General features: G+C 27.9%; 1 protein-coding gene across 1 annotated transcript in view; it reads left to right on the forward strand.

Moving 5' to 3' along the window:
• The first annotated feature begins 1,709 nt into the window (after nucleotides 1–1,709).
• Nucleotides 1,710–14,600, forward strand: part of NK7.1 — a 30,348-nt gene continuing 17,457 nt past the window's right edge. The window contains exon 1 of the mRNA XM_067273370.1: nucleotides 1,710–2,283. Within this exon, the coding sequence (XP_067129471.1) occupies nucleotides 1,824–2,283 (460 nt within the window). The 5' untranslated portion in view covers nucleotides 1,710–1,823. The remainder of the gene's footprint in view (nucleotides 2,284–14,600) is intronic.

The following is a 14,600-nucleotide window of genomic DNA, read 5'->3' on the forward strand; positions in this document are numbered from 1 at the left end:
AAATGCATTTATCTAACAATTCTATTCTATTTTATTTAAAAAGAACAATAAAATAACCCAAGTCTTTATTCAAATCTGTGATGCATAATATTTAAATTTATATTAGCTATAAAGATTCAAGAGAAATGACAAAGTTCTAACGTCTTAAAAAGAGAGATTTTCATTTATAGAATTTGAATTTCAAAAGTATTAAAGGTGAGAAGAAATTTAACGAGAGTTTCTGTTAGAATTGAGTCATTGTTCACAATTACATCTTTAAATGGTTAAATAAAATCAATGTGATGAATGGTAACGTTAAGAAAATTGGAAGTTTGAATGAAATATAAAAGATTTAATATAGAAATTTAAATCAGAAATTAAGTTTATAATATTTTTAAATTATTTAAACTTGAATCCGAACAAAGAAAAGGGATGAAATAATAAAAATGTGAGGATTTAAAATTTTAAAAAGAGCAATTTTCCGTTAGAAAATGACTCGAGAATGCTAATTTTGTAATAAATTTGCATCGTATTCTATGAGAAATAATTATTACGTCTCATAGAATACAATGTACTGTACATAAAACTTTAAAATTAATCCAATTTTTACTTTTATAATTTCAGGCAATTTTCATTGGAATAAATAAAGAAAATTTTGTATTTTTCTATGACATTATAATTACAAAACAATAGAAATTAATTAAGAGTAATAGCAAAATATTGCCATAATATGTCTAATTAATATTAAAAATTTCTTTATCTAGAACTATTTCTTCGTATACAGTTTAAATTGTATTAATTTTAATTTATTAACAGAAATTCGTAAAATAAATCTATACAATTATTACATATGTATGCGCATTAGCTCTATTTACATTTCTAAATATAATTATAATGACCTTGATTTAAAATCATTTTGGAAACAATAGATGAAATATTAAAAAATTTTCTCGTAGATGAAGTTCAGATTTAAATTTTGCTTTAAAAGAATTTAAAGACTTATATATATATATATTTAAACAGTTAGTAACAAACCGTATTACAACCACAAAATACTAAAAAATCCAAAGAAAATCCGGCAAAGAAGAACGAGTACTAAATCTTGTAAAACGAGGATTTTTGTAAGAGTATCACGAAAGATCAAAATCGAGTATTAACGTTAAAGTTTTTTTTATTTTTCCCTTTTTCTTTGAAAACCACAATTAAAAACGAACCGAGGAAGCCGCGGAGAATTAACAAAACATAAAGAAAGATAAACAACAAAACTCCCATAAAAAAGCTTGGTGATTGCCATAAAAAAAACGGTACGCTTACAAAATTAATCGCAGTTTAAATTGCTCTTCTCGACACGAGATCGTCTCCGCTAACGCAAAAACCTTAATTGCCATTTGCAAAACTTCACCGTTTTGCATCTAAAAGTTGCAAAAGTGTTCCTTTTAAACCCCATTCCAATTTGTCAACACGACCAACAACTGCAAAAAGAAGCGAGTGAGGGAGTGAAGAGGAAAAACAGGCAAGAAGAAGAAGGAAAAAAAAAATGCCAAATATTATATGCATGTCTCGATGTTAATAGTTCTCCTTGGCAAACTCTACAGGGAATTGAGAGATAGACGAAGCTGTCGTATAATCTGCTTAACCCGAGAGTAGCTGAGACATCTAATAGCCTGCCAACCACCTACCAATCACAGTCCATTATTTATTTTACTACCCATGTTCAGGGCGCATGCGTAGTGAGAGAAAGAGCGCCGTCGCTTCTCCGACTGTTACACGCAGTTTAGCCTCCGATGTAAAGCCGTCGTAAGTAACAGACGGCATTTTTATAAGCCGTATTCAAATTCCGTATCATGCATCAAGATAATTGTTACACGCAGATCTATCCTCTTCCTTCGGTAGCTATCAGGACGTGGCATCCTCATGTATATGGAAAGCCTCCCAAACAACCCACTTCTCACTTTATCGTAGACATTTTAGGACTTCGTAGTGATTCTCCTCCTCTTTCTCCCGTCACTTCTGTATACAGAGATGCGTTGTGTGCGTCCGAAGTGGAATCAATTACCGCAGACCAACCGTTGAACTTGTGCACGGAACATCGACGTACGGTTTCACCAGCTTCGTCCTCCCAACACTCCGGTTATTCTGTCGTCGTTGGGGAAGGTTCACCCAGTTCGGTTTCTGTTACGTCACCACCTCGATCCGAAATGTCACCCGAGTTGTCGAGTTCGAGAACTTCGCCCGTTCGTGATATAAACACTAAGGATACTTGTAAGAAAGACTTTTCCAGAAATGAGGATGTTACGAATAAAGGTGAGTAATTCGATATTAGTACCTCGTGTCATTCATTTTTCGCCCATAAAACTCCTATTAGCATGTCGATACGAGGCCCTTCTTCCTCGTTTTATTTACTTAATTACGTCTTTGATATTTCGGATCCAATGAAAAGATTTTCTTAAAATCGTATATATAAAAAAGCTTCTTTTAAAACTAATCTGTACATATTTTAAGACGTCGTTTTGTTCAGGGTTGTTATCTGTTCGTGAGAGCTTTAAAACATAGCTTTATGCCATAAAATGAACTATAAATGGCTTTATGTAGAGGTCGGTGTTAGATCGTGATTAAAGATCTGGTAATCGTTCGAAAGATCTCATACATAGTTAATACGCTACTAAATAACCGCAAGATCGTGTAAAAGATCTCAATTAATAAATTTAATAAATTTTTTAAACTTTAAATATTATATAATTTTTTTTTTTTTAGAAAAACAAAGAAACTTAACTCTACGTAAATTATGCCTACAGGTCAATAATAACCCGGATAAATCCTCTTAAATAGTATAGTACAAATTAAAGCGAACGATAAATGTGAAATCATTTCGTTGCTTAATAAAAATAGTATTTCTAAATCCATCTCCATGCCTATAGGCACTGCCTATTATGTTTGGCAACAACTTTTACTTTTCTCAGCTGCTTGACTTTCTACCTTTATTTAAATCGGCAGCTGTTCGTAGATAAGAGGCTTTTATATGAATATATAAGTTACAGATTTTAAATGTTATAAATAACAGATTGTCGGGATAATAAACGATGAGAATTTTCTAACCCGGAAACTTTTCATCAGTTTTAAAAATACCTGATTACATATTGTGGATTTTTCAGAAAATTACAAATTCCACCCCCTTTAAGAGATGCTGATGATTTTAATACTAAAGCTAAATAAAAGGAGTTAAAGTCCGAGAAATTTTTAATTTAATCGTTATAAAAATCATTTAAAATTATTATATAAATAATTATAATAAATTTTATAAATTTAGTATGAGATCTCGTCTTTAAAAATAGCCATTTTATGTTATTTTTTAATTGTAAATTTTCTCTAGATTTATGAATAATCGATGCCTAATTGTAGAAATTTTAATTTTTTTATCGCTCATTTTACGTATAAATTTATAAACATTTTAAAATATTAATGTTTCGGTTATAAAAGTTTAGAAGTTAACAATTGCAACTTTTAAGCAAATTAGATAATTCGAAAGCAAATTCGAACTTTTAAATTTTATAGAAATTCGGTTTTTCTGTTTGAAAAATCAAAATTTTCACTGCCTAAACAGTATGTGGTTTGGATATTTGACCACTGAGGCCTAGCAAGTGTTGCACTTAGACCCCCCATCGGTCGATAAGCCTTTCAGAGGGAAATCTCCGTAGTTAGGCATTTGGACAACATTAAGTCATCTGTAAATAAAGTCATAAAAATTTATCAGTTATAAATAATATTTTACCTATCTCTAAAATAGTCGAAAGTTATCTTTCTTAGAAGGTGAACGACCCAACAGGCATAATAAACACAGAGCCTGTAGGCTAAGTAATATAAATGCCTAATTGAAAGAATAGTATTAATAAACTATAGAAGATCGATTCAATATTTAATACCTTCGAACTGAATCATTTAATGATCTGATATAGGATTATAAAGAGAAGATCGATCCAGATTAGATTCAATCAGAAAATTAAAGACGTGTAACAAAATGAATTTTAAAATAAATTCGCGTTCAAATCAATAAGAAAAGTTTAAATTATAAAATAAATTATTTAAAAAATTGATACATTTTAAAACATTTAAGACCATAATCAATTTTTCCCCCTTTCTATTGACTTAAAATTCAGGAAATAAAAACTGATTTGTTTCATTGAATCTTACAGAAATTAATTTTAAGAAATGAAAAATAAATGTCCAATTTGTTGTAGACTATTTTAATGGACATTAAAATATTATTTTTTCTTATTTATTTAATGAGGAATTTTTAAAATTTAAAGCTAATTCATCCCAAAGAAAACACTCGATTAACTAACATAAATATATAAAGCTTTGAATTAATTAATTAAAAAATATAAATAAATAAAATTTTAAAGGCTTGTTTTAATGTTAAAAAAAACTAAAAATAAAATATTTTTATATTTAAAAAAATAATTTTTTTGCATAATTAAATTTAATAGAATTAAGCAATATAAAACCCATAAATAAAATAAATGACAACTATAAAATTCGAGTTTATTTCTGTTAGAAAAAAGTCATTTTTATTGAGGAATTCGCGTTAAAGTAGAATTCATTGTATAATAACTTACTTAGCTTAATAAATCAAAGAGAAAGAGACTTAGTAGATCATTGAAGACAAAGTGGGACAATCGGCGTATTCAAAATAAAGTCTATCAGTATGTCTCCTATAATCTTACCGAAACACATTCTACAAGTTACCGCCTACATCAGAAAACAGAAGAAGGGAAGACATTTCTTCTCTCTTATCTCCCTCTTGCTGTTGTTGTCATTATAGTCTGACACTGATTGAAGACATTGTACCAATCACTTTTCGCTATTCACAGCACGAAAGCAAAAATATTTTTTCTTTATCGCTCTTCGCATACACAGTACATTGTCATCATATTATAGAGGTTATACGGCATAAATATTATATAAATAGGGAAAGGGAGTTTACTATTACACATCTTTCTTCTCCTTTTCATATAACATCTTTCTCTTTCTCACAATAAATTCAATATATTTTATATGTAAATTTTCAAATTTGCAAAAATTATAGTTTACGTTTATATGTTATTTATTTATTTTTTATTAAATTTTACGATCTTTTTCATTAATTATTTAATAAATATAGACGGAGGATAGGCTAGTCGCATCTCTGTTTGCATGTCTTTCAATTAAATACAAAAACTTATAGATTATATATTGTAAAGTTTCCTTTATATATTGTTTATTTTTATTAGAAGTTATATATGTATAGTTTTAGAAAATATAAAGTATAGGAAGTTGCAAAACAGATTATAAAGCTGTTCATTTTGTTGTTTTTTCTTCTTCCCCCGACGAAAATGTAGTAATACATAAATCAGAAGATAGACAGGAAAGGAGAGATGGATAAATATTTAATTTATTTACACTTATAAGAATTTGTATATAAAGCATCTAAACATGTTTTTAGTGATGTCGTTATTTTTATTTTCCAAAAAAATATAAAAAAATATAACGTGAAAAGTTGCGAATGTGAAAGTAGATAGATGCTTTTCTAGAATCTTACGGATGTTCTTAAATATTTTAATAGGTCTATTATATACAACTTTTTTTTTACCTTTTAAAAATCTATAACATTATAAAACTTTACTACTATTTGAAATTTAAATATTTAAAACTTTCACAAATATATATATTCTATATATTTAAATTTATACTCAAAATTTATATCTGTTAATAGGTTAATTTATATATAGGTTTATATATAAATTAACCTATAAAGTATATATAATTTAATACATTAATATAATAATTATTCACTTAAAATAGCGGAATAATTTAAATTTTATTTTATGATTTAATTATTATTTAATCGTTTAAAATTTATAATATTTTATTTAAGGAAAATCGTTAAGCGTTCCAATAAATTGAAAAATTTGTATATAATTTTCTATTAAAGTATTTACTGTATTTTTTTTTTTAACGAATAATATTTAATAAGAAATAAAATTTTATTTTATTTTTTATTTAAGATACTAAGTCAATTATTTCAGTTGTTTAAATTGATGTATCCTGTTTAATCGATTATTTATCAGTAGAAATCTATTAAATTTAATAATAATAATAATATTGTATTTAGTTTTATATTTATATTAATTAGTTTCAATTAATATTAATATTATTTAAATAACAGAAATTCCAATAAACTAGACGAGATTTTGAACAGAAAATTCAATTCAAATATCATTTGTTAAGGAGCAGAAATAAAAAAATAAAAAAAATGTCTATATTTTGATTTATTTAAGATATAAAGATTTATTACATACTTTGAAAGATATTAACTTAATAATCTAAGCTGTTACTAATCGATTTATCCCTATTTAATCGATTATTTATCGATGCAAATCTAGTTAAACTATTAAGTAGTATCGCTTTGCTGTCATCCTTGGCTCATTTCCAAATGATTTACATATAGCATGCAAAATGAGAAGAAGAAAAAGGAGAAGAAGAATAAAAAATAAAAACTAAAATAAAATAAAATAAAAAAATAATTCACCCGATTTAAAAGCACAACTATCGCTGAATAGATCTATCAATGTATTCTCTATGTCGGAATTGACAGTTAACAAGATAATTTAAATATATTTTTAAAAGGATAAACAATATTTTTGAATATGTTTAAAGTAATTGGATATTTCTTCAGCCAATTCAGATTTTATTTTCGTAAAAGTTAGAAAATTTTAATTATAATTAATCAATAAAAATCGCTTAATAAGTAATTAAAACTTGACATAGTTTTATCGCTAATATATTTACTATCTTATCGCTTTCCACCCCTCCTCCTTTAGTGATCGGGAAAAATATAATTTAAAAGGCAATTATCTTAAGATGATTTTTTTAAGTTGTAGACGAGATGATGATTTACTTAATTTGATCTTTAAATAAATAATTTAGTCTAAATTACGATTACAGACTAAATAAGTTCTCGAGAGTACAACCCGATAAGAAGTACAATTTAATTATTTATTAAAACACATTTTATATTTAACCACCTAATCTAAAAACAAATAGAGGGAGTAGAATAAAGAATATTTATTAACTTCATTTAAAAAAAGAATACGATAAAGCTCTAAGAAGAAAGATTGTGGTTTGAAAATTATTTCCTAATTGCTCTTAAGTAGAGATTTCCATTAAAAAAAAGAAAGAAAAAGGAAAAAAAAAAAAAACCTTTACTGCCCTGCAGATGGTTGTGATAACGTCTGGTAGCAGCTTTTTTCTTTCTTTTTTTTTAATTTCTCTTCTGTCAGCCTAAGTGGCTAGGATAATTGATAATTTAATCAAAGGTTCACAGGAGAAGAAGTTCAGAAAAAATGGCAAGATAGTGTTAGACTAATGATTACTAATTACAATTACCTGAAACACTGACCTGAGTAATTGGCGCTTTAATTTATTCTGCTTATTCACCGGAAATTTGGTTTAAAAAATATTTTAAAAAATGTATTCATAAAAATACATATTCGGTTGAACAGTTTGAATAATTTACGCTTTCTATTGTTTCTTCAATAAAGATGTTTATACTTAAAGAGTTTCTAAGTGTTCAATATAAAAGATTCGCACTTAACATATTTATTTGGTGTTTTCGCTTTCATAAATTGGTTTTATATACTTGTTCATGATATTAAATACAATATTTATATTTTATTTAATTAATTTTAACAAAATATTAGCCTATATAATTTGGTGGTTATTTTGAAGCGACATTTAAATTCAGTTTAATAGTGAATGCGTATAAGTGACGTACTACTAAAGAAAAATACATAGTAAACTGTTTTATGTAATCTTAAACCAACTAATGGATCATTTGAAAAAATAATAGCAAATATATTCTAGAAGATAATAAATAACGTTACATTTTAACTCGGTTAATTGATGTTAACTTCATATTTAAATTTATTGATTTCGCAAGAGATACAAAATTCTAATTTTTTTCCTTTTTATTGAATAACCCCGAAGGAATAAATTGATTCGATTAAGGTCATTTCAATTAACCCACGATTATTTAAATATTTTATTCATAAAACATAAAATTTTATTCGATTCTCCAAAAGAATTAATTAGAATTATGAAAATGAAAATTAAAATTCGGAATGTTTTAGTTCATTTATATTAGAGAATCGCAACGCGACTACAATGACCTTCTATAAATATATAAACGTTAAGTTCAACCGGATTAGCCTAGCAGAAAAGCACGAACACCAACTTAGTGTTCAACACGTGTAAAGCCATTCCATTAACACGACCCAAAAACGAACAGTTGATTTAGTTGACCTAAATTTTCACGATGGCAATTGGCGAGGAACATTCAGTTAATGTCAATGCTTCAACGTAACAACTATCGAGCTCCGGATCATTAGACCTTCTATTCCCAACCAGTCCTTAATTACCTCGTGAGTCTGCTATATCCCTTCTATATCATCACATCGGAGCTTAACGTCGGATCATTACTCCAATCTATTTTGATTTATCTTACATCTCTACCTAACTCTAACTCGCATTTTAATATTGTACCGAAGCTTATTGAGTGTGTTGTTTACTCTTTAATAACGTTAAAGAATATGAAAGATGCTAGATGATGATAGGAGTAAATCCACGATGATTAGTTCTATTGTTGTTATAGTTAATAGAGCCATATTACCACATTAACAATAGAAGAGATTATAAAATTGATTCCATTGCATATTCGGGAAGAAGAATTTATTAAATAAATGGTTTTACGATTTAATAATCTATCGAAATTTAATTATCTACTTGAGCAGCCATTTTAAAATGTAAACACCATTAAAGAGTATTCTTTAAAAGTTATTTAAAGAATCTTTCAAGTATTTAGTGAGATTCTTACAACTCCATTCATCATTTTAAAGAATCCTAATTGTTTAACATTTTTAGAATAGATTTCATTCATTATAAGATAAGAATGTTCTTAGATTTAAATTATTTTTCGTATTTAGCAATTAAATTTTTAGAATAATTTCATAATGAAAATTTTAATATTTTCTGTTTTTAAAAAGTAATATTTTTATACAAGATTTTAATAAATATAAATACATCGATTTGTTATGTAAAGGGATTAAAAACTTTTTCTTTTAAAGTAAAAAGCTATAAACATTTTATAATTAAAAGTACGAAGTTTTAAATTACATTTTGTTTCTTTCTTTTGCCTTCATATAAACGATTAGGATGAGTATTAATGTTATCCTACAGTTAGTAAATTGCCTGGAAAAACTTTTCAAGTTAAGAACTCATTTTAAGATCTTTCTTTAAAGCTTGTTCTATTTAATCTTTCCTCAATAGAATTGTTGATTGTGTAAACGTAACAAGATATTTACAGCGTAAAAATGAAGCTGATGCAAGTTACGAAGAACTCCATGACGCAATCCGTATTTAAGGGGCCCATTTTACCCATCTCTACCATTTCCTCTTTAATCAGTACACTCTTTTCTAGTGGATGAAGTGAGTCTAAGCCCTCTATCCTACACCCTCTATCCCTGATAAAGAACAAAATTGGCGATTTAAACTATTTATTAATTACTGTAGAAATTTCGCATAGGATTTAGTGCATTCCACTCGAACATCAAGATGATAAATTGCTACAGGGTATCCCTTGATACCTACCATAGTAACCCTCAAAGCAATTTAACTTTTAATTAAATATAATTATGTTAATCAATAAAATCAAAGTTACAATTGTCAAGTGACGATTCTATATTATTAACTGCACTTTGCATTCCTTTTAACTTAAATGAAACACTTGTTTCAGTGTTATCATTATTATTAAGGGATATTATTTTCACTTTGACTTTTATTCTTTTTGCTAAATGTAATTTTAAACTAATAGATTTACTTAATAATCTTTGTAGAGAAACGTGCATGATATCTAGGAGTTGTAATTACTAATGGTGGAAGGGGAAAACAATGAACCTGTTTTAAATCATAGGAATCATTAACAACTATCCTACATTCCTCTATGGAAAAAATGATCCAAATTTTGATCTAAAATGTCTATATACAAATTTTTATGCAAGTAATATGTAAAAGAAAACGATAACGACGTAAAGAAACGAGTCACTACTTCTTTAATAGCATTTTTCGGAGGATAATGGAAGACAAAAGAATGCGGTTAGGAATTTTCTTCTGGAATGAAATTAAGAGCTTTCTTCAGATAAAAACAATCACGTGACAATTTACCATTCTAGAATAGAGTCCGTTAAACAAAATTCTGGCAATTTCTTTATCATAAGAAAAGAAGAAGAAAAAACTAAGTTTCATAAAGTAGAAGTAGAGTTATAAACACTCAGATTTTGCCTTAAACACTTTAAGAATTAGATTATCTAAAATAATTAGCTTTCGGGACCATCTACAGCATGTACTTAGGTGATATTTAATTACTTTTTAGCTTATCTAAAAATTACAAGAAGGAGCATTCTGTCATTTATTTATTTTTCAAGCTAAATAAGTATTTAGAGTTTAATTAGATTTTCTGTCATGAGATCATTTGATATCGTAGTTACTTTTATTTACCGGTTGTCAGGCGATAGCTTTCGTGATGCATATGACTTTTTTTTATGTATATAATTGAAGCAACGATAATGATTTACGCAAGTGTTTTGAATATCCTAGTTAATGATAAAATAACTGATTTTTTAAAAAGTTTTTCGTTATGAGATTGACATTTCTTCAATAAGATTAGTCAGAATTGATAAACTAGGCTTCCTGCTAAATAGCCTAAATGGCATTCGGCTATTTAACTGGATATGGGAATAGTTTCTTTTAACTGTTCTCATGGAACAACTACTGTATGCTGTTCTAATGCTTATTTATAGAAGTGTTAAACAGCCACTCAAATACTATCAGTGAGAGGTCAACATTACGCATTTTAGATGCTTAATGGGACGATTGTTAGGACCGTGTGACTTTGAAAAAAAAATTGCATTTTCTTAATTTCTCTTTCAGATTGCATTTAAAGCATTTATTTAAATATGAAATCCAGTTTAAAATACTGTAATGTCAATAAGTTGACGTATATAATTGGGTAATTTTTTATAAGCGATGACAATGCTGTGTTATTTTTTTTGCTCTCAAACAAATGATCAAAGGTCAGGTGATTATGTTTTCGAAGTTTAGATTTATCACGTGATATCGTCCACTTCTGAAAAATGACAGTCATGTGATTGTTTTTTACGCTCAGTCGAACCGATAACGATCAACAATTATTTTATTAATGAGCAATCAGGTAATTATTTTTGAATGGGCTGAGAATGGACGTGTAACCAATAGGCTACTTGCCTGATAAATTCACGATAATTTTTACGAGTTAATCTTTGGTAAAATGATGTGATTTCCTTATTTGTTCCGAAAACGCCTTAAAAATGATAGGAGGATAATTTTAACGATAAGATCGTAACGCGTTATACTCGAATACATTTATTTAAAAAAAAGAAAAGTTTATAGGATAGGCCTAATAAGAACTAATTACAGATCGCTTAACATAGAGAAAATTTGATTTAAAGTCTGGGATAACAGATGCAATAGCGATAAGAAGTAATATCTGTTTAGCGGCCTTATCTGAGGATGTTCCATTTATCCTGTTCCACGATGCCTATCGCATTTCCTAGCGTCTTAAAAGAAGTGGTAATGACTTCATTCGTAAGGTTACGCTTTTATCACAACAACGTGCTTAATTGCTTCCGGTCTCCGTTCACATCCCTTGGAGCGAACAAGTTTCTAAACCATCTTAACCTTGTTTCTAGAGGTAGAACATATTAGCCGTGTGAAATAATTACATTTTCGTTATGATTAACAGAGCTTATCTATTAATCTAAACTTTGATGAATGCAAATTACACATTCAAGAGTCTATTTTCGCTTTGAATATTCTTTATTTTCATTCATATGTAATAACAACTAGAAAACCTTTCATGTAAGTCTTATAATCATGTTTTAGTTTCTATTATAAAATCCTATATCAAAGAGCACGTTGCTGTACAGTACGTTATCAGAATTGCGTTGTAACTTTTCACTTGTTTGTTAGGCCAGTTATAAGAAACCTGTTATTAACCTGTTACAAGAACATGTACAGTACAGTATGCATCAACACGATTTTCTTCAAATTTATTAAATCTCTAGGTCATTTTTAAAAAGTTTTAAGTAGCAATTATATTATTTCAGTAGCAAATGATTTGAATGCGCTCGAAAATTTCTTCAAATTCGTATAACTAGTTTCAATGCACAGAGAGGTCCGCAGTAAAGATTAAATTGCTATCTTATTCAAATATTTAAATACTCGATTATATTTTTTATCGTGTTTCCGCATTGTTCTAAGCTTAGTCTACGTATATTTGCAAATATACTTGGGACATACAAAAAAAGAACAAAACACGATTAAACTGACTTTTGGCTTTCCTTCAGTTGAAAGTGTTGAAACAAAATACGTTACATTGATTATTCAGAAATTTATTAGAAAAAAAAGGAAACCATTATCAATACAGCAAAGAAACTTAAGTCTTTTATACGGCTGTACATAGTAATTGCATAATTAAACATTTTGGCACACTAGCGTAATCTCAAAATAACATAAATAATTAAAATAGTAGCCATTTTGTTTAAGTTGAGGCATACGAAGATAAAATTCTATAGAATATTATAACTTTATTAAGTAATTATATCTTCTATTAAGCCTATTACTCAAAGAAGGAATAAAGATTCTACTTTCAATAGATAGAACGATTAAATTCAAACATGAAAGTAGCGATTACGTAAGGAAAAAAGCAGCAATTATTTCTTCCCTTTAAGCGATTAATCTAGTCCTACTCCTATAATTAAAGACACGTGGATAGTTATAAATATATTCAAATTTATTTAATTTTATTCTGACGAAATATGAACGATGCTCGTTTTTTTCTTCTACGAACTGTAATTAAATACCACAGATTTTATATTATTGGTTAACTTGTTAATCTGTAAACTGGAATAACATTCAGTTTAGACCATTATATAACTCATTAATTAATAAGTATTATAATTAGCAATAGAATTGCAGATAAGCATTTTATTGTAGACCATTATTAACACAGATAATAAACTAGATAGCGCCAAGTATATAGGCTTTACCTCATTATCCCGTCAAATACGCTAACCTCTTGTAGTAAAACGACAAGTTATTGTAAACATTAAACAAATGAAATTTTTTGTTTATCCGTGTTTACATTACCCTTGTGTAAATTCAAAGTTAGCCAATTAATAGCTTCGTTTTCTCACGCTGAGTTTTTTCAAGTTAAGTATTCTTCGAGTGATAATTTTATTTCACCGATTTATATACAGTATATAAGAGTAGCCGAAAAGTCAGCTCACTACTGTAAAGTCTGCTTCTTTTTGTAGTATTGTCTTCTTCTCTACATTATTCTGCCTTATTAATGCTATATTACGTACAAAAATTGTTCAAACGGGTATCTTTCGTGTTCATACATCAATTAAAACGCTTTAACAAACCCAGTATATGGTTTATATACACAAATATCAAGCCGGGACTTAGCCTTGTCGTATCTCTAAACTATAATATATAACAGGTCCTTCCCCTTTACCAAATAATGACACAGAAATACGAGGGCCTAAGCTACAGACTCATAACGTGAGGCCCTAACCTGCAGCATGTGTGAATCTGAGTTTGACAAGTATACCTGAAACATACAAAAAATGGTTAACCGACTTTACGAACTCTAACTGCTTATAAAATATAATTTGTGATCGTCTAGATAACAATTTCCAGTTAAAAATAACCTCATTATAATCTTTAAAATAAACAAGAAGACATGTCTAAAATTTTCTTGTTATAGCAAAAATTAAGGAGAAATTTATCTGATATAAATAGAGTGTTTTTTTTTTCTTGTAATATCATCCTTAGAATGTTCTTAAAACATAAATTATTCTTTATTCCGCTAAGTCATTACCAATTTGTTTTTGCACCACACGTTATTATAGTGCTTATTTATAAAAAAAAAAAGATAGAAAAACATTTAAAGAAACAATTTAGATTTTTATCTCCTTCTCAAGTAATTTAGATCAATTGTGATCAAGCGCATGATCCATCTTTTATGTCATGGGTCATTAGGTAGGTCATTAAAACCTTGTACAGGCAAAGCTTTAATGACCTTACAAGTCAATCAGACTGGGGGCTTATTCTAGAATAGGTTGGATGATAATTCATTTACTACATTATCCTGTAATTCATATAGCAGGATAGGCTTGTTTGCATTATCTGTATTTTATCAATTTCTTCTTAATTTATAGGATAATGTCCCATTTTAGCAGTTTATTATCCTTCTAGGTAAATTTATTTAGGACGGAAGGAGCTTCTTACTTAAGGTAATTTGTTTAGGAAAATAACACAGGCTTGTAAGATAATATTTTTCCTCCTAATTTCAGTTTCAGTAGGATAACGGGTTATTTCAAGTGGTTTATTGTAATAGGTATTATTTCCTAAATCTTTATATAGGGTAAATAATAATTAAATATATAACTCGCATATTGTACGATCGTGATTTCCTCTTAGAACAATGG

Source organism: Centruroides vittatus, unplaced genomic scaffold (genome assembly GCF_030686945.1).
Source record: "Centruroides vittatus isolate TY-2023 unplaced genomic scaffold, ASM3068694v2 contig_474, whole genome shotgun sequence".
NCBI lineage: Eukaryota > Metazoa > Arthropoda > Arachnida > Scorpiones > Buthidae > Centruroides > Centruroides vittatus.